The 25,842-nt window shown below is 43.3% G+C and overlaps 1 protein-coding gene across 6 annotated transcripts in view; it reads right to left on the bottom strand.

Annotated features, from left to right (window-relative positions):
• The window catches only part of LOC138964114 (solute carrier family 22 member 13-like), a 48,603-nt gene that overhangs the window by 20,584 nt on the left and 2,177 nt on the right, over positions 1 to 25,842 (bottom strand). For 2 of the 6 annotated variants that reach the window (XM_070335996.1, XM_070335995.1), the window contains 6 exons: positions 10,883 to 11,228; positions 8,656 to 8,946; positions 2,619 to 2,749; positions 1,443 to 1,679; positions 930 to 1,064; positions 1 to 82 (listed from right to left, as the gene is read on the bottom strand). The exon at positions 1 to 82 is cut by the window's left edge and continues 1 nt beyond it. In XM_070335996.1, the coding sequence (XP_070192097.1) occupies positions 1 to 82; positions 930 to 1,064; positions 1,443 to 1,679; positions 2,619 to 2,749; positions 8,656 to 8,946; positions 10,883 to 11,170 (1,164 nt within the window). In that variant the 5' untranslated portion in view covers positions 11,171 to 11,228. Of the gene's footprint in view, positions 83 to 929; positions 1,065 to 1,442; positions 1,680 to 2,618; positions 2,750 to 8,655; positions 8,947 to 10,882; positions 11,229 to 22,984; positions 23,080 to 25,842 lie in introns of those variants that run through there. The other 4 variants (XM_070335998.1, XM_070335999.1, XM_070335997.1 and 1 more) reach the window with 4 other exon arrangements.

Raw genomic sequence — 25,842 nt, forward strand, 5'->3', positions numbered from 1 at the left:
TGTCTCATTTACCACCAGGATACCAAAGCTGGACACCGAGCACAGCGTGAAGAAAATCAAGCACGTCCAACGACGTCCCAACCTGTTGTTAATGAGAGAAAGAAAACAACAATCAGTGCAACGATCAGTCTGGTTGGATCCTAAGTTAAACTACGCATTATTCTTTTGCTATAACTACGTCATTTAAAACATTACCATCATTAAAGATACCATCCTTCCCGTGTAGACCGCCTTGTAAATCACCATTAAATCCCTCCAGACTTTCACTTGTTACAGGAGTATTCTTCCACTAGCACAAATACCAAACAGATATATCTATAACTTGCTTGCTTTCTGCGCGGAGTGACTATGTTTTTCTCAACCAAGTTCGTAACTGTCACCAATGTCAATCTGCAAAAGCATTTCTACAAATACCTTCCACACTCTAAACTGAAGTGTTCCACTTTCGAACACCCTTTTTGTAACCAGTTTGGAACACAGTGTTACATAGTACATAATTCTACTTGCAAAAGTGGCACACATAGTAAAAACTAGTGCTCACCATGAAAACTAGTGTTTACCATATATGTGTTCTACTTTTCTGGTATGATTATATACTATGTCTCACTGTGTTCAAAACAGGTTACAAAAAGGGTGTTCAAATGTAGAACACTTCAGTTTAGAGTGCAGTCTGCAAATGAAGTAACTATACTTATGATTCTTGGCATGTGCCCAAGCAGAAGAATGCTTGTAACCCGTGTCAAAGCCTGGACAGATCTATGGTGTACACGATTGCATACCAGAAGGAAGGTACCTTTACACACAGTTTCATAGAGCAGACACAAGTGCACATAATAAGCACGTGCTTTAAGTTGCATATCGCCATGAGCACCGTACAGGCAGATGGATGGAAGGACACAGAGTCAGACAGACAGACAGACAGACAGGACCTGTTGGCGAGAAAGATGGTGGAGAAGTTCGGGGGGATCTCCACCAAAGTCATGAGGAAGATGTTGAGGTAGATGTTGCCGCTCAGTCCCGTCACGCCAAAAGAAATACCGTAGTAACAGAACGACAGCGAGAACCTGCACACACAGAGGATAAATACATGTAGTCAATGTCCGGAAATAACTGTCGGTTTTTCTATGCGCTACGGAAGAGTTGTGGACTAATTTTTCACAATTTCATTATCATAACTTTATTGTCCCATCGCTGGGAAATTCGGGTTACCGTGTACCACCAGTGGAAAGCTACCAAGGTGTGCGCTTTTTCAGGTTTAATCAGCCACTTGCACTTCTGGGAGGATGGCCTATAGGTGCTTTGCGTGCCACAGTGGTTGACCTGTGAAAGTCCCGGCCCGGATTCGAACCCATCACAAATCCATTGCTGTACTAACTGAGCTTACCAGGCCCCCACAGACGCCAGAGATGAAGGTTTTTACCTCACGTTACTTTCTCGCTCACCAGACGCCGTTGAGGACGAGAGTGGTGACGGCCATGCGCCAGCCCCTGTAGACATCCAGGTAGGTGTAGCGACGCCCTTGACCCGTCCTCCTCTCCTCCTCTGCCACCTGCTGTAGTCTCTTCCTGACGTCACGTGGTTTGGCACGCCCGTTGATTCGCGCGACACGCTCAAGTACCGCCTCTGCTTCGTCAAGACGGCCTTTGGTCGCCAGCCACCGGAAACTTTCTGGAATCACACTGTGAAGAAGAAAAGCTTTATCAAGTTTCAACAAACACACGTATTAAGTATTTAAGCGCGAGAGGGTTTCATGATAGTCAGCCCATGCAGCGAGCACACTGTAACTTTTACAACAAAGAAATCGCACATCATAATATCAATGCAGTAGTCGCTGGATTCGTTACTGACACTACAGACCCAACTGTTGATGTTGATTAGATTGAACTGGGTGGCCGAGTGGTAACGCACTTGCGCTCGGAAGCGAGAGGTTGCGAGTTCGACCCTGGGTCAGGGCGTTAGCAATTTTCTCGCCCCTTTCCTAACCTAGGTGGTGGGTTCAAGTGCTAGTCTTTCGGATGAGACGAAAAACCGAGGTCCCTTCGTGTACACTACATTGGGGTGTGCACGTTAAAGATCCCACGATTGACAAAAGGGTCTTTCCTGGCAAAATTGTATAGGCATAGATAAAAATGTCCACCAAAATACCCGTGTGACTTGGAATAATAGGCCGTGAAAAGTAGGATATGCGCCGAAATGGCTGCGATCTGCTGGCCGATGTGAATGCGTGATGTATTGTGAAGAAAAAATTCCATCTCACACGGCATAAATAATTCCCTGTGCCTTGAATATGTGCGCGATATAAATTGCATAAAAAAAATTAAAAAAATAATAAATAAATAAATACATTTAAAAAAAATCCCTGCGCTTAGAACTGTACCCACGGAATACGCGCGATATAAGCCTCATATTGATTGATTGATTGATTGAATACTTTACATGTACTGTTGCTTCTGTTTGAGTTTGTTATCTGACATAATCCTGTTTTCCTTTCAAATTGTTGGAACTTGTTAGGTTGCCTTCAGTAGAAGTAATTTTAGTATTCATTTATGGTGTTAATGGAACCCAATTATCCGAATTATCTGATTTGAAAAAAAGGCTAAGGAGAAAAGAAAACTCACAACCAGGTGAAGAGGTAGGGAACACCCAGCACAGCAGAACCAATGTGCACGTAACTCCAGTTAGGGGCCAGCCAGGCCGTCAGAGCGAATATGGACACCCCGGCACTCCAGCCAGGAAGGAAGGCCACGACCTGATCACACACACACACACACACACACGCACACTCGCACACACACACACACACACACACACACACACACACACACACACACACACACACACACAGTTAGATATACCGATGCCAAAGTTCACAGTTACAAGCTTAGTCTAGTTCGGAGTGGTGCCATACTGAGAGTGATAAGTGCGGTCCCAGTTTACATTCAAGTCTAAGTGCTGTGTATTAACTGGTACTAAAATGAAATTAGAGGTGCCATGCTATTGCTATAGGTGGCAGAACTACAGGGGTGGTACTGTACCCTGTCCTGTATTCTGGAGCAGAATGATTGTGATGCTGACACGCAATGTGCCAGACTGATAGTGGTGGTGCTGTGCTCATTACCGAATGATAGTGTTGATGATTTACCCAGTACTAGCATGACAGTAGTGGTGCCATGCTAGGTGTCAGTGTGACAGTAATGCTGTAATCAGTACCGGAATGATAGTGTTGGTGATTTACCCAGTACTAGCATGACAGTAGTGGTGCCATGCTAGGTGTCAGTGTGACAGTAATGCTGTAATCAGTACCAGAATGATAGTGTTGGTGATTTACCCAGTACTAGCATGACAGTAGTGGTGCCATGCTAGGTGTCAGTGTGACAGTAATGCTGTAATCAGTACCGGAATGATAGTGTTGGTGATTTACCCAGTACTAGCATAACAGTAGTGGTGCCATGATAGGTGTCAGTGTGACAGTAATGCTGTAATCAGTACCGGAATGATAGTGTTGGTGATTTACCCAGTACTAGCATGACAGTAGTGGTGCCATGCTAGGTGTCAGTGTGACAGTAATGCTGTAATCAGTACCGGAATGATAGTGTTGGTGCTGTAACCAGTACTAATATGACAGTAGTGGTGACATGCTAGGTGTCAGTGTGACAGTATTGCTGTAATCAATACCGTGCTGGAACTATGTCAAGTACCAGCATGACAGTAGCGGTGCAATGCTAAGTGCTATATTTACTGTGGCCCTGTACCAAGTACCCTCAACGAAAGTGGTGGATCCATGGCATGTACCAGAACGACAGTGGTGGTACTGTACACGTTGCCAGAATGACAGTAGTGGTGCTGTATTCATTGCAAGGGTGACAGTGGTGGTACTGTATTCATTGTCAGAGTGACAGTGCTGTTGCTGCATTCATTGCCAGATTGACAGTGCTGTTGCTGTATTCATTGCCAGAGTGATAGTGGTGGTGCTGTATTCATTGTCAGAGTGACAGTGCTGTTGCTGTATTCATTGTCAGAGTGACAGTGGTGGTGTTGTATTCATTGCCAGATTGACAGTGCTGTTGCTGTATTCATTGCCAGAGTGATAGTGGTGGTGCTGTATTCATTGTCAGAGTGACAGTGGTGGTGCTGTATTCATTGCAAGGGTGACAGTGGTGGTGCTGTATTCATTGCAAGGGTGACAGTGGTGGTGCTGTATTCATTGTCAGAGTGATAGTGGTGGTGCTGTATTCATTGTCAGAGTGACAGTGGTGGTGCTGTATTCATTGCCAGAGTGACAGTGGTGGTGTTGTATTCATTGCCAGAGTGACAGTGCTGTTGCTGTATTCATTGTCAGAGTGACAGTGGTGGTGCTGTATTCATTGCCAGATTGACATACAGTGGTGGGGATCTATTCATTGTCAGAGTGATAGTGGTGGTGCTGTATTCATTGTCAGAGTGACAGTGCTGTTGCTGTATTCATTGCCAGAGTGATAGTGGTGGTGCTGTATTCATTGTCAGAGTGACAGTGGTGGTGCTGTATTCATTGTCAGAGTGACAGTGGTGGTGCTGTATTCATTGTCAGAGTGACAGTGGTGGTGCTGTATTCATTTCAAGAGTGACATACAGTGGTGGGGATCTATTCATTGTCAGAGTGACAGTGGTAGTTCTTTAGTCATTGCCAGACTTTAAGTAGTGGTGCTCTAGTCATTGCCAGATTGACAGTGGTAGTGCTGTATTCATTGCGAGGGTGACACTAGTGGTGCTGCATTGATTGCAAGATTGACAGTGATGGTGCTTTAGGCATTGTCAGAGTGACAGTGGTGGTATTTTATTTATTGTCAGAGTGACAGTGGTGGTGCTTAAGTCATTGGCAGAGTGACAGTGGTGGTGCTTTAGTCCTTGTCAGAGTGACAGTGGTGTTGCTGTATACATTGCCAGATTGACAGTGTTGATGATGTATTCATTGTCAGAATGACGGTAGTGGTGCTGTATTCATTGCCAGATTTACAATGGTGGTGCAGTATTCATTGCCGGATTGACAGTGGTGTTGCAGTATTTATTGTCAGAGTGACAGTAGTGGTGCTTTAATCATTGCCAGAGTGACAGTGTTTGTGGTGTATTCAGTGGTGGTGCCTTAATCATTGCCAGTGACAGTGGTGGTACTTTATTCATTGCCAGAGTGACAATGGTGTTGCTGTATTCGTTGCCAGTGACAGTGGTGGTGCTTTATTCATTGCCAGAGTGACAATGGTGTTGCTGTATTCATTGCCAGTGACAGTGGTGGTGCTGGTTTGATTGCCAGAGTGACAGTGGTGTTGCCGTATTTATTGCCAGTGACAGTGGTGGTCTTGTATTCATTGCCGGAGTGACGGTGGTGGTGCTTTAGTCATTGCCATAGACAGTGTAGATTCATTGTCAGAGTGACAGTGGTGGTACTGTATTGAAGAGGCCATCACGAATCTGTGTAAAAAGTCCATCCCTACCAGCAACGCATGTGAGCCCCATATCGACCCCATGTTATTTTGCACATGTCTTCTGGGTCCTTGTTAGCCGATCTGCGTCCCATATGGGTAGTATCTGGGGTAACCACAAATGGAGTGGAGAAATGCCGCCCACATTTACCCCTTATGTTTCCCACATACAGCAGAGCTACCCAGCCAGCACGCCCAGATGTGCCCCAGATTGGCCCCATATGTGCTCACATATGGGGCTATCTAGGACCCATACTGGAATGCAAATGGTATTGGTTTGGGTCCTATCTGGGCAATACTCATACTCCCCACATGTGACCCACTTTCGGCCAGGATGCATCCAACATGCAGCCCGCTTTGAGCCAGGGCGCACCCAACGTTGGGCCCGTATGCACCCCATATGCGGCTAGCATTCGACAAGGGTACACCCCACCATGAGCACGGATGGGGCTGATCTGGGCAACCAATATAGGACCCACACTGGAAACGCAAATGGTATTGGTGTGAGTCCTATATGGGCAATACACATGCTCCCCACGTGTGGCCATCCAACATCCAGCCCGCTTTGAGCCAGGCCGCACCCCACATTGGGCCCGGATGCACCCCACATGCGGCCAGCATTGGACAAGGGAGTTGCCTGCCATAGAGCAGCAACATTTTGACTCTCCATTACGGTACTTTCTTCGAAATCGCAAAACATCCAGCACAGGAAGATTGATACAACGTGTTTTCCGACTGCGCTGGCATCTATGCTGCAGACACTGTTTAGAAACTACGTGTCCTTTAACATCGTGGGATATCCACGGAAAGGGAAAACAGACTACTTTGATCTCAGGTGGGATAACGACTCGGCCGCCATTGTTATGTCTGGTCAACACGAACAGCTGGCCTTTTGCACGTGCCCGCCGCAAGAAATCTCCGAGCGAGTTACAGGTCAGTCGCACAGACAAAACACAAACAACGACTTGCCTGGTGCACATCACAGAGGCAGTCGCAGTGACACACGTGCTGAACCATATCGGTTTGGAAGCCCACTATGTCAGCCACATCTATCTAGTAACGACATGACAGACTGTAAAGAATATGAAACAACACACGCCGATGCAGGGAGTGTTCAACTGTGAAGAAGATCAGTGTGACCTTTATTTTTAGCACCAAGCAGTTTTGGGAGGATAGCAGTCATTCTTTTCATTATTTCTTGTCAACCCTGACTCCTGAATACAGGGACATAAGGGGCAAATTATACCTGCGCAGAGTCAGCGGCACAGACGACGCACTGCAGATTATTGAGGTAATTCTTTTTTTCCCCATCCTGCTACACGTTGCGTGAAAAGAAAACAGGCCAAGTACTCGTCACAATCCCTATCGCAGCATGTAGAGTAGTGACGATTGCGCAGATGTAGTTTGCCCTTTACGAGTGTGTCCAAAACCGAGTGGTCAACAAAGTATTGTGCTCGATCATCGGTATGCAAAATACTCCCTGTACGCCAAGCTTCTTAACTGCATGACTGAAAGAAGTCTTTACCTTTTCTTTACAGTCTATATGTGTTGAAGGTGGTCTATTTTAGGGGAGACACAGATTCTTTGAGATTTTGCTACTATTTCTTGTTTACGCCAGAACGACGGGACCAACACTGCTAAAATGTAACAAATAAAGTCTCAGCTGTCAAATATAGCAAATTGTGCGTGCTTAATAGCTGTGTCTGTTGATAGGAAGTGGCCAGTTTGAAGCGTGAAATTTAGAGTGACCGGCGATGTCAGAAGTGTAGCAAGTGAAAAAGCCTAACGGTTTTGTAGTGTGCACCTCCGCAACTGTTTTGACATGTACACGTTATCCAGAGGGAAAATGTGGCGAATGACGTTGTTTTGAGCACTCTGGCACTGTTAGTTTGTCCGAACAGGACGTGGTCCAATTAGTAGCCGATTCAGATTAGGGTCCCTTCCCCTGGGTGGCTTTTAAAGCTGTGGTCTATTTATGACTATCCGGTCTACGAGTTTGAAAAGATAGGGCTGAAAATCATGTACAGAATTCTGTACAGCAAACGCTTCCCCACCTATACGGCGTGTATGACCTTGAGAGCTTCAGTCAACGCTTGAATTTTGCAGTGGTAACATCCGGTTTGCTCTGTCAGAGCTGAGCATACTTTTCAAGAAGGATCGAGCAGAAAAAATAAATGACTTGGCAGGGATTCGAACTCAAGACCTCGAAATGTCGGGGCCGATGTCTTAACCGCTATAGGCCACTCCACCTATAGCGGTTAAGACATCGGCCCCGACATTTCGAGGTCTTGAAAAATAATAATTTTATATCATTCTACGCTTGAATTACCATTCATGCGTTGCAAAAACGTAAACATTACCATTCAAACATGCCTTTATTTGCAAACATGTTTCACGGAATCGCAGTACATGTTCACACCGTCATGCTACACGACATTCACGCCATGCATTAGCTGCAATATTTTTATTTACAACATGCAAGAAAAATGAGAAGAACAGTAATTGAATCTCTCCAAAGCTCTGTGCAGTTGAAAACAGACATCAAAAAAATAGTTATACATGTATTCACTTCTGAACAGTGGGCGGATAGAGATATAAATCATGCTGCTTCAAGAATAACATAAAATGAATTCATATCAATGTTGTTCCTTCTTGTTCTCAATTGGCGCAGTAGCCTAGTGGTTAGGACATCAGACACGAAATCTCGAGGTGGAGAGTTCGAATCTTCGCCGGGGCGTTTATTTTTTCCCATTGATCTCTCCAGAAGATAAAATATGATCAGTCTTGAGAGAGCAAACCGGATGTTATCACTGCATAATTCAAGCGTTGACTGAAGCTCTCAAGGTCATACACACCGTATAGGTGGGGTTTCGGGTAGCGTTTGCTGTACAGAATTCTGTACATGATTTTCAGCCCTATCTTTTCAAACTCGTAGCCCCGGAAAGTCATAAATAGACCACAGCTTTAAAATAGTTGTCTCGATCGGTGTGGGTTCGATCCCCACCGTGCGTTCAGCAAGGGATTTAATCCCCAAAGTCAACTTTATGCAGATTCTCCTTGGTTTCTGCTAGGTGCCACACTGACGATCTGTCTCATTGAAATCTACAGACATTAAGCTGTCAGAAAATATAAAGTTATCTGCCTTAAAGTAGCATTCTAAGCGTCTCTTCTCAGTTTGACCGCTCGACAAATATGCTACCTGTCTGTACTTGGGGCTGACGAACTCTATGGGGTAGGAGAAGGAGGCGACCAGATACACTCCCAGTGTCACGCCGATCAGCACCCGCATCACGATGAACATCTGCCACGTCACGGAGAACGCCGCCACTAGTGACGTCGTGCAGTGACACAGTAACGTCACGTATACCGTCAGGCGACGACCGAAAGTGTCGGCAACCTGACCGCTCATCAGCGCTCCAATCAGTACGCCTCCCATCTGTAGTGACGTCATCATGGATTTGACGTATTTAAGGTCACAAACCAACGACCACTGTAATGAAAGCAGAAAATGTAAGCAAAAAAACAAAACAACACACACACACACACACACACACACACATCTATATATATATACGACTAGTGTCTGTCTGTCTGTCTGTCTGTCTGTCTGTCTGTCTGTCTGTCTGTTCGCGATGCACGGCCAAAGTTCTCGGTGGATCTTTTTCAAATTTGGACACCGTATTCAGCTACACCCCGGACACAACCTCATCGATGAGATATTTCAACACGTGCTCTCAGCGCGCAGCGCTGTGCGCGCTGAACCGATTTGTTTTTTGGGTTTTTTTGTTGTTGTCGGGATCCACTACCAGTAACTCTTCCTTATCTTCTCCAGTGTTTTCAGCCGCGATTATCTCCCTTCCTCCGTGTGGCGTCAATCCATATTCCCGTTACTACGTTACTATTTTTAGAAGGTCACTGCACGTTACTATTTTTAGAAGGTCTCCAGTGTTTTGCGCGTTTATCTCCTTTCCTTCGTGCGCCGGCGAAGCCGGCGTACACCCGGCAAAGCCGGGTCCCAGGCGCAGCCTGGTATTCGGCTTTACTTCTTCCCGGCGAAGCCGGTACCCGGCGAAGCGGGTAATCATCTAGTATATATATATATATATACAGTACCGCTTTCTCGGCTAATGATTGGGCGCGCGTTACTTTTTGGAAACATTTTAGAACTACACACATTCGTCGCAAAACTCAGTGTTGAAAAAAGTCACTCTCTAAGTTTGGAAAGGTTTTAAACTGTGAAAGTAGAAATGTGAAAAATCATAAGCGTTTACTGAACCCTACAAAAACAAAAGATGTATTCAGGAAGAAAACAACTTTTCTGAATGCACCGAGTAAACTAGCTGTTTTTGTTTGTTTTTGTGTAAGTTCGAACTCAGAAAAGGGAACACTACACGAGTAACATCAACATAGGAAGAAAACAACTGTTCACACCCCATGTAAAAAAGAAACGACCCGTAGATTTTGAAAAGTCCCCCAAATTATTTTTTGTCTTTTTTGTTCAATATTTGTGTTTTTGTGTTACGTTATCGTTCCCCAACACGGGATAATTATGTGTGTATGCAAGCTACATGACGGCGACGTAGATGATCGGCGCTTGCATTTCTACTCACGACTGAGTCAAGAGTCACCTGCCGGCCCTGCCAAAAATGTTCTCGGAGTATGCTCGTGTGGCAGTGGGCAAAAACCATATCACAAGTTGAAACATTACTTGTTTCTCTTTAGCTAGAAAAGGCCGATAACGTAGACGACGGTCATCACGGAACCCCTAAGTCTGTTTTTTCTCTTATAGTTGCCTCTTCGCTAGGCTCAGACGTACAAGCCCTGTACATAAACGCACACGTTTTGAAGGTTGTTTTAGGGATATACGTATGTAAAAACGCCCCCAAAAGGGAATCAAATTATATTCCCGAACGAAGTAAATGCTTTTGTGCCTATTTCCCCAAACATTAAATTGTAGGCCTACTTTTAGCCATGGTGTCGATATACAAGAGCTTCCTCCTGCACTAAAATGACTGCAGCAACAGTTTTGATGGTTGTGTGATTTGAAATGATAGTGCATGTGATCAGAAAGAGCGTGTCTATATTTTTAAAATGAATTCATGTTCTTGAAAAGTACACCCGGACAGTAACATATCTGCCGTTTTTGGTAGTATTTATTGCTCTCAGAGTAACAAGTAATTTACCTGTATTGACTGTGACGTGCCGCAGTTGGCTCGCGGCCGACAATAACAAAGGTGAACAAAATAACTTTTTAATCTGTTTGTATTAGCTGCAGGACAACGAAACACTGAAATGGTCACTTCGTATTGACATTGAGCAGAAAGCGTAAAACAGTACTTTTAAAAACGGTGGAAGCGAGAAGAACGGACTCCATATAATACTTTAAACTTTTAGTTTGGCGTTACACGACAGTCTCACAGTCTCACCTCGTTGACCACGGTTCGCACAGAGGTATCAAAGACCACGTGACCGTCACATGACTGACCCCCGCTGCCCGGGATCTTACACACTTGGTACGTGTTGTTGTCACGTGACCAGTTGCCGTGGGAGGAGTTGAGGGGGGAGTCGGGCAGACACCACCAGTCGGGCACAAGCCCGGCGAAGGCCATCTGCATCATGCTCCAGGCGATAGGCATCATGCCCCATTTGATGGTGCCCACCATGAACCACTGGAAGCGTCCCCAGCCCCCCACGTCTTCCACTAGGCTCTCCATTGCTGCTGGCTGCACGACGCACGCTGCACCACACACGCAGTGAGACACACTTAACACACTGCACAAGACACACATTTTTGTTGTTGATTATAATCACCAGGGGCCGAAGCTGTGATAAATGACAGGAGAGGTGATGTGCGGGTAACGTACCTAATTTAAAACGGGGTTACGTGTATGGCAGTCGGTTATGAAAAGGAGTTTCTAGTTTATCAAAGTGTCGCCGGGTAGATCATAGTATCGTACTCCTTTATTCGTACTATAACAAAACAATGGAAGCTTGCACAACCGATTCGCTCCGTTTCAAGCTTTCTAAATCGTTGTCTGTATCCATTCCCGAACATATTAGGCTTAGCCAAAAAATAGAAAAGATTAACTTTAACTTCATATATATATATATATCTAACAGTGACTTTTCACTCTCCAGCTTGAAATTCCCTCCCTGTTCACAACCCCGCTCTCACACCCCCCCACCCCCTCTTCTTTCTATCAAGCCCCTTCATTTATCTCCAGCGCTTTTCCAGTCAAAACAACCACCCCCACTCCATCCAGCCCCAGTCTATGGGTAGAGGTGAGGTACGTGCCACGTGCACTGTCCCTTGAGAGATAAAAATCACCAAGAGACGCTACGCTCGGGTCCAAGTCGACCAAAAGTCAAGTGGATGCATTCCCTGTAGGTGCATTTCACGGCTGTAGGTGCATTTCCTGTTGGTGTTTTCCCTAAGAAATATGTGCGCGTTATAAATTCTCGTATTATTATTATTATTTACTTCACTACACAGCAGGAGTAAGAACATATTATTAACATGTCTTTAACAGCTGTCGGCACAGCGATACCGCGGCGTGCTGGTCGAGTGGTTACATCAGTATCGTTATTAGGACTCATTAGTTGTGACTAAAGTGAACATGCCGATATCAGTATTTTCTTTGTACTTTGGGGTGAATGTTTGTGACATCACGTTTCTAGGTCAATAAACTTTGGGTAAAAACGTTATTTTGGAGGGTGAAGCAAAATGTCACATGACCTCCAACGAGACTTAAGAAAATCTACAGGAAATGCACCCGGGTGTATTCCCTGTATTCAGGAACAACACCTACAGGAAGTGCATCTACAGGGAATACACCAAATGTTGGTCAACATAGACCCCTTCTGCGAGACTGACATCACTTCTGTTTTCCACTGCTGCCGTGCGTTCCTCGCAGCGATAATTGCCTAAGCAACGCTACTTCGCCTCACGCCTCACGTATCACGTATATATCATGTCTTTTTTTGGGAGGACCTCATGCCTCACGCCCCCTATGTTGATGGTTTGTTTTTGATTTTTGGCGCTCGAAAATGGATTCTTCAGATGAAAACAAATTTCTGGACAATTGTCAGTGTATGCTCTCGGCCATAGCCTATTTTGTTTGCCACGTCTGTGTCTGTTGGATTTTCATTCAAAAAATCCATCAAAACTAACCTTTTGGCGGTCGAAGTACACTCTTCAAAAAAAGTTAAGGATCGGTTGAAAAAACGGATCTAATTATAAAAAATTGCCAAAAAATTAAACATCGACATAATAATTAAAAGATTAATGTGTTTGAATTAACAAATGAACAATGAATCTTGACCTAGAATTTTGTTTGGCAGGCAGAGTTATTTCCCTTTGTGGGACTTCTCAAAAGCTTCTGCATTTTGGAAGAAAAAGGGTGTTTTTTATAGCCCCATGAAATTTGCGGAACGCATGCCAGGGCAAAAGGTTGTGATGCACGTGCTACAACAGGGTCCTGGCTATGAACATCGCTCACCAGCTTGTGTTTAAAGGTTGACACGCTGACACAATTATGCACAGTAGCAACATGCCCCCACGAAGAAAACTGAGCAATTCGGATAGGGGAAGGGCAATAGGATGGCTACAAGACGGTGTTGCTGCCAGGCTAGTGGCCCAGAGGCTTGCAGTGGCTCCCTCTGTCATCATCAGAGATTCCACGCAACTGGAAGAGTTCAGGAGCGACAACGTTCTGGTCGGCCCAGAGTCACCACACAAAGAGAGGATCGCTTCATTCAGAGGCAGGCCATGCAACGAAGAATGGCTACGGCAAACAACATTAGGCAACGCCTACAAGCTACCACCAACACTGTTGTTAGTGGTCAGACGATCCGAAACCGCTTACACAACTTTGGCTTGCGTGCAAGGCGTCCAGTCCGAGGAACAACCCTGACTGCGAATCACCGAGCAGCTCGCCGAGCCTGGTGCACTCAACATGTGAGGTGGCAACGTCAGCAGTGGGCTCAGGTGTTCTTTACAGATGAGTCCCGCTTTTGCTTGGAACCTGCTGATGGTCGCATCCGAGTGTGGAGGCGTCGCGGAGATCGCTTCGCAGAAGGCGCTGTTCTGGAACGACAGCGTTTTGGCGGAGGCTCTGTGATGGTCTGAGGAGGGATCAGCACACGTCAAAGGACACCTCTGTACCATGTAGGCAATTTGACCGGTGTCCGCTACCAGAATGAGATCCTGCAACCCCTGGTCGTTCCAGCCCTCCAAGCGATCGGCCCTCGTGCGATTCTTCAGCATGACAACGCACCTCCCCATCGCTCTGCAGCTGTAAGCACCTTCATCCAGCAGGCCAGGGTCAACAGGATGCTGTGGCCAGCCAACAGCCCGGACCTGAACCCCATAGAGCACATGTGGGACGAGCTTTGTCGTCGGGTACAGCAACATCACCCTCCTCCTGCCAATCTGGGTCAACTGCTGCAATGGCTCCAGCAGGAGTGGAATGGAGTTCCCAGAGCATCCATATGCAACCTGATCCACTCCATGCACCAACGATGTCTGGCACACAACGGAGAGCACACGCGTTATTGACACTGATTCACATTGTTGTGAATTCCATTTTCGAGGGTTGTCACGTTTGACACACTCTAGTTAAATTGTCGCTGCCGCGTTCGATCTTTGCTTTGTTTGTCATTACTCCTTGGTTGTTCAATTATATAATTTTAAAAAAATGAAAGAATTCGGTCTTGTCTGTTTTGTGTGGCGTGCTTGTAAAAAAGTGATCCTTAACTTTTTTTGAAGAGTGTAGTTCATGTAGATCTTCCCACACCTGGTTTCGTTAATCCTTATCCTAATAATCAGGATGCCTAGGATCTCAAAGTAGTTGCCTCGCTCTAACCAGCTCAATAAGATCTCCATCCTCATATCACGTCTTGGATAAAGTGAACCTTCCCACTTTCCTCTTCACGCGTAATACGTGAGGCGTGAGGCGTGAAGTCGTATGGCGCTTCACGACAGAAATAAGGTTGGTTCATTTTTCTATCACGTGAGGCGTGAGACGTGACTATGACGGCTTACTAGTGCCAAAACTGAAAATTAGTCATTACACGTAAAAATTAGTATTTAACACGTGAAAATGACTAATTTTCACAAGACAATTACAATTATGTCGTGAAAATGACTAATTTTTAAATGTTGATTACTAATTTTCAGTTTTGGCTCGCTTTCTGACGGCTTACTAGCGCCAAAACAAAAAATTAGTATTTTTCGCGTGTTAATTACTACTTTTCATGTGCCCCGTGACTGTGGAGGCTCAATGCGCATGCGCGACTGTTACACCGGCCTCAGCAAAACATCTCCCGATTTGAAACTTTTCTGGTCCATAGTTCTTTGATCCTATGCAAATTAACAATAAGAGCTGAGCGCATGTGTAGAGAACCGTGACATACAGCCGTCTGTCCGATAACTTGTTGAATAACGAATTCTATCGAAAGATATTTGTGAAAGTTCGAGAGTCTCGACCGAAGAGATCCGTCTGCTAGTGGCCGTCGGACCTTTAGCACACTAACCGGACCGGCCGCCATTTTTCCTCTCTCGGTTTGAACATTTTTGGATCGATTGTCCTTCACTAATAAAATTCAGAGCAAATTTATGAGTGTGGTAGTGGAAACAAATATAAGGTTCAGCTGTCTGCCCAACAACTTGTCGAATAAGGAATATTGTCATCATTTTCACGAGTTTTCATTCACAAACACCTGGTAAATAAATCTCATGTTCCCCATGCAATAACTCGAGGTGGTGAATGGGTTTGAGCTTTCATGTGAAACGTGGATTGTCAAAGTAAAAGCCAATCAGGCTGATTGTTTGATGTGTGGAACCATCGTGGCTTTGGATTTGTGTTTCCGAGGACAACGATTGTAAGCATTCACTCTCAAAGACCCAATCAATGTTGATAATTACCGCGGCGACTCATGGTCAATTTGCAACTTATCTCTGTAATCGCAAAATCCACAACAAAAAGTCATAAACACTTAAAAGAAAAGAAATATGCTCAACACTTACCGAATTCACAGGTATGATCGCAGCTCTGTACATTTTCAGACTGGAAGAAAAGCGTCAACAAGCTACGTTTGACGTCACATACAAGTTTGACGTGTTATCTCGTGCTACTGTGACGATGCTTTGTGGCCCGGAGTTGGATTCTAAAAATTCGTCTCCCTGTGGGTTATTGTGCATTTTGTTGCACAACCAAAATGATGACAAAAACGATGTTTGGTAGCTTGTTGTCAGACCAGCACTTTGTTGTTGGTCCTCGGGGAGCATATCGCCTTTTGTCTCATATTTATCAACCGCGGCCTTCGGCCTTGGTCGATAAAGATGAAACAAAAGACGATATGGTCCCCTTGGACCAACAAAAAAGCTGGTCTGTCAACAAGCCACCAAACATCTTATAATATTGAAAGATATATGTGAAAGTGTGAGACCACAGCCGATCAAAAGCCGTCCGTCTGCTACGAACAGCTTCGATTCGAAAGTTTTCAGGGTCGATTATTTGTTTCTAAGATACACAAAACAAAGTTAAAGGACCCCAACAGGCTTTTTTTGGTGTCAAAAACGCGTTCATTTGTGTTTTGGCGTGACTTAGGTTAACCAGGCATATGCATGTTTTCTCATTGTTTTCTCACCTTCCCTCACAGGGTTTAGTTTATTTCGGAATCGTTTTGGGCCATAATCCGACGAATTTCGTGGCTGAAGTGAAGCGTTTTCGCATTCCGATCTGGTGGCCATTGTATCGCGAACGTCCGCGAGAGTACGGAAGTGGTGAATTCTGGGTAAAATTCCGATGACGTCACAAGCAATATTAATGGCAGAAGCAACTTTAGCTGCTGAACCTTACAGTTTTGAGCCTGGGGGTTAAAATCAAGGCTCTGCGCGCCCCGTGATTAGTAATTTGTTTTACAAATCACGTTAATGCTCCCGATATTTTCTTGTAATCTCCAAAGTCAAGGCACAAAAACAAAAGTCCCTTGCGCGACTGTTTATGTTTAGATTTTTTTTCTTTTTTTTCATTACTAGATTGTCCCGTCGCTGGGAAATTCGGGTCACTTCCTCCCAGTGGAAAGCTAGCAGCAACAGAGTCGCGCTACCCCAAAGTCAAGGGATCTATGGGATTTTTTTTCTTTTCTTAATTGTCCCATCGCTGGGAAATTCGGGTCGCTTCCTCCCAACAACAGAGTCGCACTACCCCAAAGTCAATGAATCTATTAGATTTTTTTTTCATTTCTTTATTGTCCCATCACATTCCACAACTTCGACACATTACCACGTCTTGGACACATACCACATCTTGGACACATACCACAACTTGGACACTGTTACACGACACTTGAGATTGCCGCAAGTTCTCAAATGTCGTATAGTTGTGTTCTTTTATTCTACGTCGCCCGTCTTCGCAGCAGCAGAAAACAACTCGTCAAATTGAGTTCGAGGATTTATTTAGCATTCCATACATACAACTGCACATCGTAGCAGAACTCAAAGTAGAAGCCTTTTTTACATACAAATCGCGCTGGCCTATATATCAAATACTCAATCTCGAGAATATTCCAGACCGAACATGATACAACTACATTATAGGAGCCGTCTATGGACTAGAACAGTGACGTTCTCTGTGACGTACATCAAAAGCGCCGACGCACTTAATCCGAGCGAACGCCACGAACCCACTACTCAAAACAACGTGGTAAACAACTTGTTTTGACAGGACTAGAAAGTTCACCTGCATTCTCGTCCAAACATAAATATTGTGTTTACAAAACATAATATCGGTACTTTCCCACAAAGTACAAACAAGTCAACCACATGCAACACACAAAACCGAACCAAAGCTCAGCAACGACCGCGTTTCCTAACAGACACATACCACATCTTGGACACATACCACAACTTGGACACATACCACAACTTGAACACATAGTATTACCACAACTTGGACACATTCCACAACTTGGACCACAAGCGCGACTCTGTTGCTGCTAGCTTTTCACTGTGAGGAAGCGATTCGAATTCGCCAGCGATATAGGACAATAAAGAAATGAAAAAAGAAAGAAAAAAAATCTAATGGATCCCTTGACTTTGGGGTAGCGCGACTCTGTTGCTGCTAGCTTTCCACTGGGAGGAAGCGATCCGAATTTCCCAGCGATGGGACAATAGGCTGAATAGAGAAATGAATTTTATTTTGTTTGTACATTTTTACAAATCGCGGTTTTAGGTTCGACGTAATTTGTAAAATATTTTAATTTTTTTTTACAAATCACGGGTTAACAGCTCAGTTGGAGGTTTAATTGGTGTCAGTGTGTGGACATACAGGCTGGGGGAGTGGCTTAGGAGCCGGCGAGCAGATAGCTGTACCGTATCAGCGTCTGTTGTTAGAGATCGTTCTTACTGCGGCGTCCGAGTTGAGATCTGGGTTGATAATCGGGGATTAATGTAGAGTTGTATCCTCTTAGTCAGGTTTGAGGCACAAACTTTACGAGGAAAAAACATTCTCTCTCAAGGGTGGAAGTCAAATGTCTGCCAGACTCAGCAAATAGATTAGGCAGCCCATGATCACTGTTGAGATTGTAGTTGAAGTTCTATCGGATTTGTTGTTGGTTATGTTGTTGAAGACGTATATGTTCTCGAATTTGAGTTGATGTTGTTGTTGTCGTCGTCGTAGATGAAATCAAGGTTGTTACGTGTCAAATCAATCGTGTTCCACCTACTGTTTATCAGTCTAAAGCTGTTGTTGGTGGTGTTGTTGACATTGTAGTTGTTCTTGGTTTTTGAGTTGTTGTCAGTGTTGTTGTCGTCGTTCTAGTTGTTGTAGTTGTTGCCCAATGTTGTACTGTGTTGTGGTTGTTGTTGTTTTTGTTATTGTTGATACAGTTTCGCTGGTTTCTCAACAATGCTGTTGTAGTTGTTGAGGTTGTTGTTGTTGTTGTTATTGTTGATGTAGTTTCGCTGGTTTCTCAACAATGGTGTTGTGGTTGTTGTTGTTGTTGTTGTTATTGTTCATGTAGTTTCGCTGGTTACTCAACAATAGTGTTGTTGTTGTTGTTGTTGTTGTTGTTTCTTTGTTTTTTGGTCCAGCCAATTCATTTTCACAGCCCATTTCTGCTTGAGCATTGAGTCGGATGGAAACAAATGAAAACTCAAGCCTGAGTCCTTTTTTATATTTAGTCAAGTTTTGACTAAATATTTTAACATCGAGGGGGAATCGAAACGAGGGTATGGTGTATGTGTGTCTGTCTGTCTGTGCGTGTGTGTGTGTGTGTGTGTGTGTGTGTGTGTAGAGCGATTCAGACTAAACTACTGGACCGATCTTTATGAAATTTGACATGAGAGTTCCTGGGTATGAAATCCCCGAACGTTTTTTTCATTTTTTTTATAAATGTCTTTGATGACGTCATATCCGGCTTTTCGTGAAAGTTGAGGCGGCACTGTCACGCCCTCATTTTTCAACCAAATTGGTTGAAATTTTGGTCAAGTAATGTTCGACGAAGCCCGGGGTTCGGTATTGCATTTCAGCTTGGTGGCTTAAAAATTAATTAATGACTTTGGTCATTAAAAATCGGAAAATTGTAAAAAAAAATAAAAATTTATAAAACGATCCAAATTTACATTTATCTTATTCTCCATCATTTGCTGATTCCAAAAACATATAAATATGTTATATTCGGATTAAAAACAAGCTCTGAAAATTAAATATATAAAAATTATTATCAAATTTTTTTTTTCGAAATCGTTTTAAAAACACTTTCATCTTATTCCTTGTCGGTTCCTGATTCCAAAAACATATAGATATGATATGTTTGGATTAAAAACACGCTCAGAAAGTAAAAACGAAGAGAGGTACAGAAAAGCGTGCTATCCTTCTCAGCGCAACGAATATCCCGCTCTTCTTGTCAATTCCACGGGCACTGCCTTTGCCACGGGCGGTGGAGTGACGATGCTACGAGTATACGGTCTTGCTGCGTTGCGTTGCGTTCAGTTTCATTCTGTGAGTTCGACAGCTACTTGACTAAATATTGTATTTTCGCCTTACGCGACTTGTTTGAAACTCCGAACATACGGCAGCAGCACACTCTCTCGGCATGATGTCGGGAGTATGCGCGCATCCACGGCTGCATCAAAGACGCAGACCGAGCGTCGCTACTTTCGCTTCCGATTCCTGCTTGTGACGTCACAGCCAACGGCTTGCCGCCGCGGGGATTTTGAAGTCTCGCGTAGCAGACGAATTTGGCCGCTTTTTGAGCATGCATTTTGTGTAAAATTAGACTGATGCAACACAAAACCTGTGATTTACTGTTCGGTTTTTGCTTACCTATATCATTAAATCAACCCCAACTGCTTTATCTGACCTTAAAAAGAGCCTGTTGGGGTCCTTTAAGGAAAGCGCTATTGCAGAAAACTGTGACATGCATCTTCATGTCGGATAACTTGCTCAATAAGGCCTTCTATTAAAAGTTATTACCAATTCAGTGCCCCATATGGCTTTTTGACCAATCAGGACGGATTCTAGGTGACCCTCTAAATGTTATAACGTTCAGGCAGGGACCCTTTTTGTTTATCACGCTAAAAATTAACAAGACAAAGTAAAAATGTAATTCAACAATATCAGCGTGATTTATTCTAAAGAATGACACTTCAAATGCTGTCAGGTAATACTCTCTTTATCTAAAAAATACCGAAAAGCGAGTTTTGTCGGTGGGTGCGTAACGGAACAGCAAGGCACCGCCCATCGTCTGAGTGTGCAATGCCGAATGCTCACTTGAAATCTAAATGATCAAAGTTCGGAAAAATCAAGTGAAATTGCGCCACTCGCTTTACATCAAATGTATCTTTACGTCATTTCCCATCCGTCTGGAGTCGGTTCTAAATCTGTCGCTCTCTGTTCAACGAGAAAAAGCGAAGCAACCGAAACGCATGTTCAACATGGTTTATCTTGTGAGATTGTTGTGTGTCAAAGGCATTTGACCTGTGAATATTCATCACGTCAGGTGTGTTACTCTGATTGGCTGACTCAGGTCACGAGAATTCTTTGACTGACAGGCATAATCAGGTAGAAGCGCTCAAGTTCCCTTTGCGGCTGTTCTGTCTAATTCGCGGGGTTGCTTCGAAATTTCTTTTGGTCGAATTAAACGGTAATAAAACCGTTATTTCTAATATGCTGACTGTTAGCAAATGATAACAGACATGTCTCACAAACGATATCAGCATTCGCCTAAAAGGCTCATGCTTGATATCTTTTTTCTCGACATGTCTTGTTATCATTTGCTAACAGTCAGCATATTAGAAATAACTCATAATATTTTAGAAATAGTGTGAGAGCGATGTTTGCCGGACGTTGTAGCCTCTCAGTGCGGACACTTAAGAGTCCGACTACTGTGACTAAAAACGAGGCCAAAATGAAAATTAGTAATTAACACTGTTAATTACTAATTTTCAAGTGAAAATGGTAACCCTAGGTTTTGGCACTAGTAAGCCGTCATACGTGATAGTCTATGGCCACGGGGTCTAAGAAACGGGGGACTGGTCACGTCACGTGCTCCTCCATGCCACTTTTCCCCAAATCCCTTACTCGTTCATTAAAGAGGGGATGTCCTCGTCCCCTCAATAAAAACTTCAAATGCAGACATAGACAGACAGACGGAAAGACAAACAGTAAGATTCAAACTGCAAGCGATTTTTGACAAGACAGTTGTTGAGCAAAACTGATCTTCAACGTGTTCATGGTATTTTTCAATGTTTTGACTTGTACTGAGATAATGTGCAAACAAAAAGTAGCAACAAATGATAATAACCATATTTGAATAACGCACTTTATGGAGACTGCAAGTCTTAAGAAAATTACAGTTTGATTTTCAGTTGCTTTAATCAACAGTATATGATTTGCATCAGAAATAAATACACTTATCATTATGTTATACATTATTACAGGTAGGGTACCTTTTGTAAAACTATTACACGGCTAAAGCGTGCATTTTCTTTGCTTGAAAAGTATACATTTGAATCATTCACGTTGACAAATCGAATGCAAACATAGGATGATGATCTAAATGATATATACGATTTTTATTTAAAAGAAAGAAAGAAAGAAACAAAGTAAGAAACAAACAAACAAACAAACAAATAGATGTACAGTCACACACGCTTAGGGTGTCATTTAAAGGGGTATTGCCTGAGAAAGAAAAGGCCCTAAGATCCCTTCCGATATGTATATAGAGAATACTACATGGCTTGCTGTGTCGTACCAGATTTACACGAGGTTTTTTTTTAATATTGAACTGCGAGCGAAAGCGAGCTGTTCACTATTTGAAAAAGCAACGAGTGTAAATCTGGTAAGACACAGCAAGCCATGTAGTATTCTGTTTATCCTACATACTGTACTTACGTGTATTTGACTGAAAATGTCTTGCAGTAGAGGCAGCTAAATTGAAGACGCTTGTTTTCGAACCTCGATCTCTTCCAAAGCCTTGTGCAATCTATTACGTCAAAGCAAAGAAACGTCACTCTGAAAGTGTGGCGTGACGTGTTAGTTCTAAAGATTCATCGAGGGTAATTAGCGAGAGCAATTTTTGTTTTTATAATGACGTTTGTCTCGGTGACTTTGGCATCGTAAGCTGTGGAAAAACAGGTCCCTGCCAGACTTGCTTGACATAACCTCATTTACATGATATACACACGTGTGATTTGAACGATTATTACCTCACGGGTGTCTCTCTCACGTATGTAGGATAATTCGCGCTACTGTCTTGCTGCCAGGCTATGTGCTTCTGGACTACTTTTTATATTCAGCACCGGAGAGAAGCAGCGCCCTGAAGCTCATTTACTCACATTGGTTTAATTAATTACCGTACTCGTGGTGCTCGTGGTAGTGGTGGTGCTCGTGGTACTCGTGGTGCGCTTTCGAGCAAATCGATCGTGCAGTGTGCGTCTGGATTCACTTTTGAGATTCGACAAATTCGCCAGAAACTCCCCTAAACGGTCAAATGTATCCATCAGTCAGCAGCAAACGTTTTATATCACGGTTTCGTACCTTGTATACCGAACTTACTTTAATAACAAGAACAAGAAATGGAGAGAGTGCGGAAAGAAGAAGCAGGCGATAAAACTTTATTTAGCACAAATCAAGCTTTAAAAGACTACCCATTTTCTTCCCACCTGTCCTTATACAAACTGAAGAGAACTCACAAGAGATTTGTCAACTGGTTACAAAACCAAACAAATCAAACTAAAGCAAAGCAAAACAAAACAAGCAACAATAAAAAACAAAACAAAAACATAGCCGTATATGCTGATGATGACAAAAGCGCTGAGGATGCTGCCGACGTTAATGCCGGCGATGATAAACTTGAGCTGATGAAGAAGAAGGCGGTCGCACTGAGAACCTTTAGGAACGTTTCGCAAGTTGGTTGTCTCACTGAACTTTTCTCACAAGGTTCCTTCTTTTCTTACAAGATTGATATATTGGTAGTCTGTTTGTGTGTGTCTTATGAGAGAACTGAAAGATGTGACTTACCTTAGAGGCAGGACGGAGCAGCAACAAACGGGGACAAGTTGCTGGGCGCGGAACAAATGGATGGACTGATGGAGTCTCAGTGCTATATAGGTTACCGAAAGCGCAGGGGTAGAAGACTATATAACAATGGGTCTTGGGTAACCAGGGACTCAGTAAATGTGACACGCGTATTATATAAATTCTCCTCACCGTGTGTGTTTCGTGTGTTTATGTAAACAGCACATAGGGTGTGATCATCTTGTTACTGATGTACTGAATTATATAATAGTTTAAAGGAGCCCCCCGATTCTGCCAAGTACATGTGATATATAACGTAATTATAAATATGAGTGACAGTTATGTTTCACATTGCCTAGGTTCGCTGATATTATGTGAACGATTAGTTTCATGCAGGTTGGCCGCCCCTATCATGAGCACAGATGAGCACTTCAACCGGCGGGTTCATTGCTACAGTAGTTTGCGAAACATGGCAAACACACGTACATCGAAATTAACACAGTGCTTCTCGGAGCTAGTCCTGATTTACACAGTTACTTAACTTACCCAAAGATGTTAATTTTGATGTCAGACTTTGAAACAAAACTCAACGGAGCCGACCTACATTTCAGGGGAGATAAGGTAAAATCACTTGTTCGTCTGTTGAATATACACATCATACCTAAATCATGGGAGTATGTCTACAGTGTTCGCGCCAGGTGGTTTGTGATCAGATTTTACCATGTTCTAAATTGACGGAAAAAACCCATTCGATTGCAGTCAACAAGACTTATTTAGAAACAACAATAACACTTTTAGAAACGATGGGAAAACTCCATTGATTGCAATCGAAAGCTATGATTAGGAGTGATAGGTTCTTGGACCGGCATTCCTCATATTCTACCAGGAAATATCCAGCAAAGCTCCTCATCAGGTAGCATGGAGCGAGCCAATACATATGCCGGCCAGCATCTTTAACTGTTGAGGCAGAGAAAAGGTCAGTGCCGTGCAGGAGAGATGTGATTCGACATAATTCACTCTACTCAGGTCAACTTTGCTTACACAGTATAATAATACATACCTCCACTGCCACTCAACTTGATACTAGATAAACACTCCGGGTCGTCAATCTCAAAAGCTCATTCCGTCCCAGCTCCTCCTTGCCCCCCCCCCCCCCCCCCTCCATCTTCCCTCCTTCTCCGTTTCGTGTTTATTGTACCCCTGTTCCTTTCCTTTGCTAAATAATATTATCGTGTTGTCATTGTAAACACTTGTATGATCTCTACCTTGACCCCTGTAGAGAATGAGATTTATTCTGAGTGAAACAAAAGGTATCTTCCTGACCAAAAATGATCTCGGACCTGCTCCAAAAGGTACACTGTACAGATTTTGATTTGTCAAGAATGACAGTGTCACCACCCACCAGGGACACCTAAAAATTAGTATTTGAAAGTTCAGTTGTTCAACATTGAAAAGCTATGTTTAAGGGGGCATTCTAAAGCGAAGTTTGGTCAAAACCTGACGCCTTGTCTATGCATTTTACTTCCTTGCACGTATTTCTATATAAACTGAACAAACACATTATTGCACCCATTTTCGTACCCCAACTAAAACATTCATTCCCGTGTCATTTTATTCAAATGGTATATGCCATTAAAGGCCCTTCACTTGGCTACCTTGCACACTTTTCGGATCAAATATTTCTGTTTTAAGTATCACGTGACCGCCACCCAAATCGACCTGACAATAACGTCAGGTACCAATTAAGAAATCGACAAAAATTCAGAATAGGCGCAGTTTGGCAACTTTTAGATACGAGAAGAAAGAAACATCATTTATCTATCCAGAACAGGTTGTTTTGTTTTGCTATCTTGCGTATCTCTTGTGTTATGTAATGTCTACTGATGCAGGTGTGGAACGCACGAGCAGTAGAAAACGAGAGGATTGTGCGTCCATTTTGAGGGGTACCATGACAAAAAGCGCTTTATTTCAGCAATGCTTCAATGGATTGATTTGAAACTTTCAGGAGCTAAAGCCTACATACGAGACTTACCCTGGATGAAATTTTGGATCACTACATGCTTGTACTCAGATGTTATGCACTCTTCCGGAAAATGTTTTTAAACCCGTCACAGGTTTGTGAATTTACATCCTAAAAATTCATGACTTTGCATGCATACAGACAAATAGTTGTTACAAGAACTGCCAAAGTTTCATTTGAGTATGACGACTGACGGACATTTTCTAGCCATGTACACACGAGAAAAAAATGAAACGTTCAGGCTGTTTGCGATTGACAGCGGTTATTGCTGAATGCCTCTCAAAACATGCTGCGGTCACGGATGACCGGACATGGCTGTCGCACTGCAATCCTCCAAAAATGTTAGATCGTGTTTACAGGATTAGGAAACGTAAACTAGTGATTGTATTTATATGAAACTGTGGCAGTATTTGCAACATTTATTTGTCTGTACGCATGCAAAGGCCAATTTTTTTTTAATGTAAACCTTAAAACTTATCACACGTTTTAAAACATTTTTCGGAAGATTGCTTATCATCTCAAAAAATATTTGTAACGATGCGAAATTTTACCGGACGTACGTCTGGTATGTAGACTTAAGATCCTGAAAGTTTTGAAGCAATCCATTTAGGCATTGCTGAAATAAAGCGCTTTTTGTCATGGTACGCCTCTAAATGGACGCAAAAACCTCTCGTTTTCTACTGCTCATGCGCTCAACACCTGCATCAGTAGAAATTACATTACACAAGAGATACGCCAGATAACAAAACAAAACAACCTGTTCTGGATAGATAAATGATTTGGCTTTCTCCTCGTTTGTAAACGTTGCCAAGTTAAGCCTATTCTGAATTTTTGTCGATTT

Source organism: Littorina saxatilis, linkage group LG4 (assembly GCF_037325665.1).
Source record: "Littorina saxatilis isolate snail1 linkage group LG4, US_GU_Lsax_2.0, whole genome shotgun sequence".
In the NCBI taxonomy this organism is placed as follows: Eukaryota; Metazoa; Mollusca; class Gastropoda; order Littorinimorpha; family Littorinidae; genus Littorina; species Littorina saxatilis.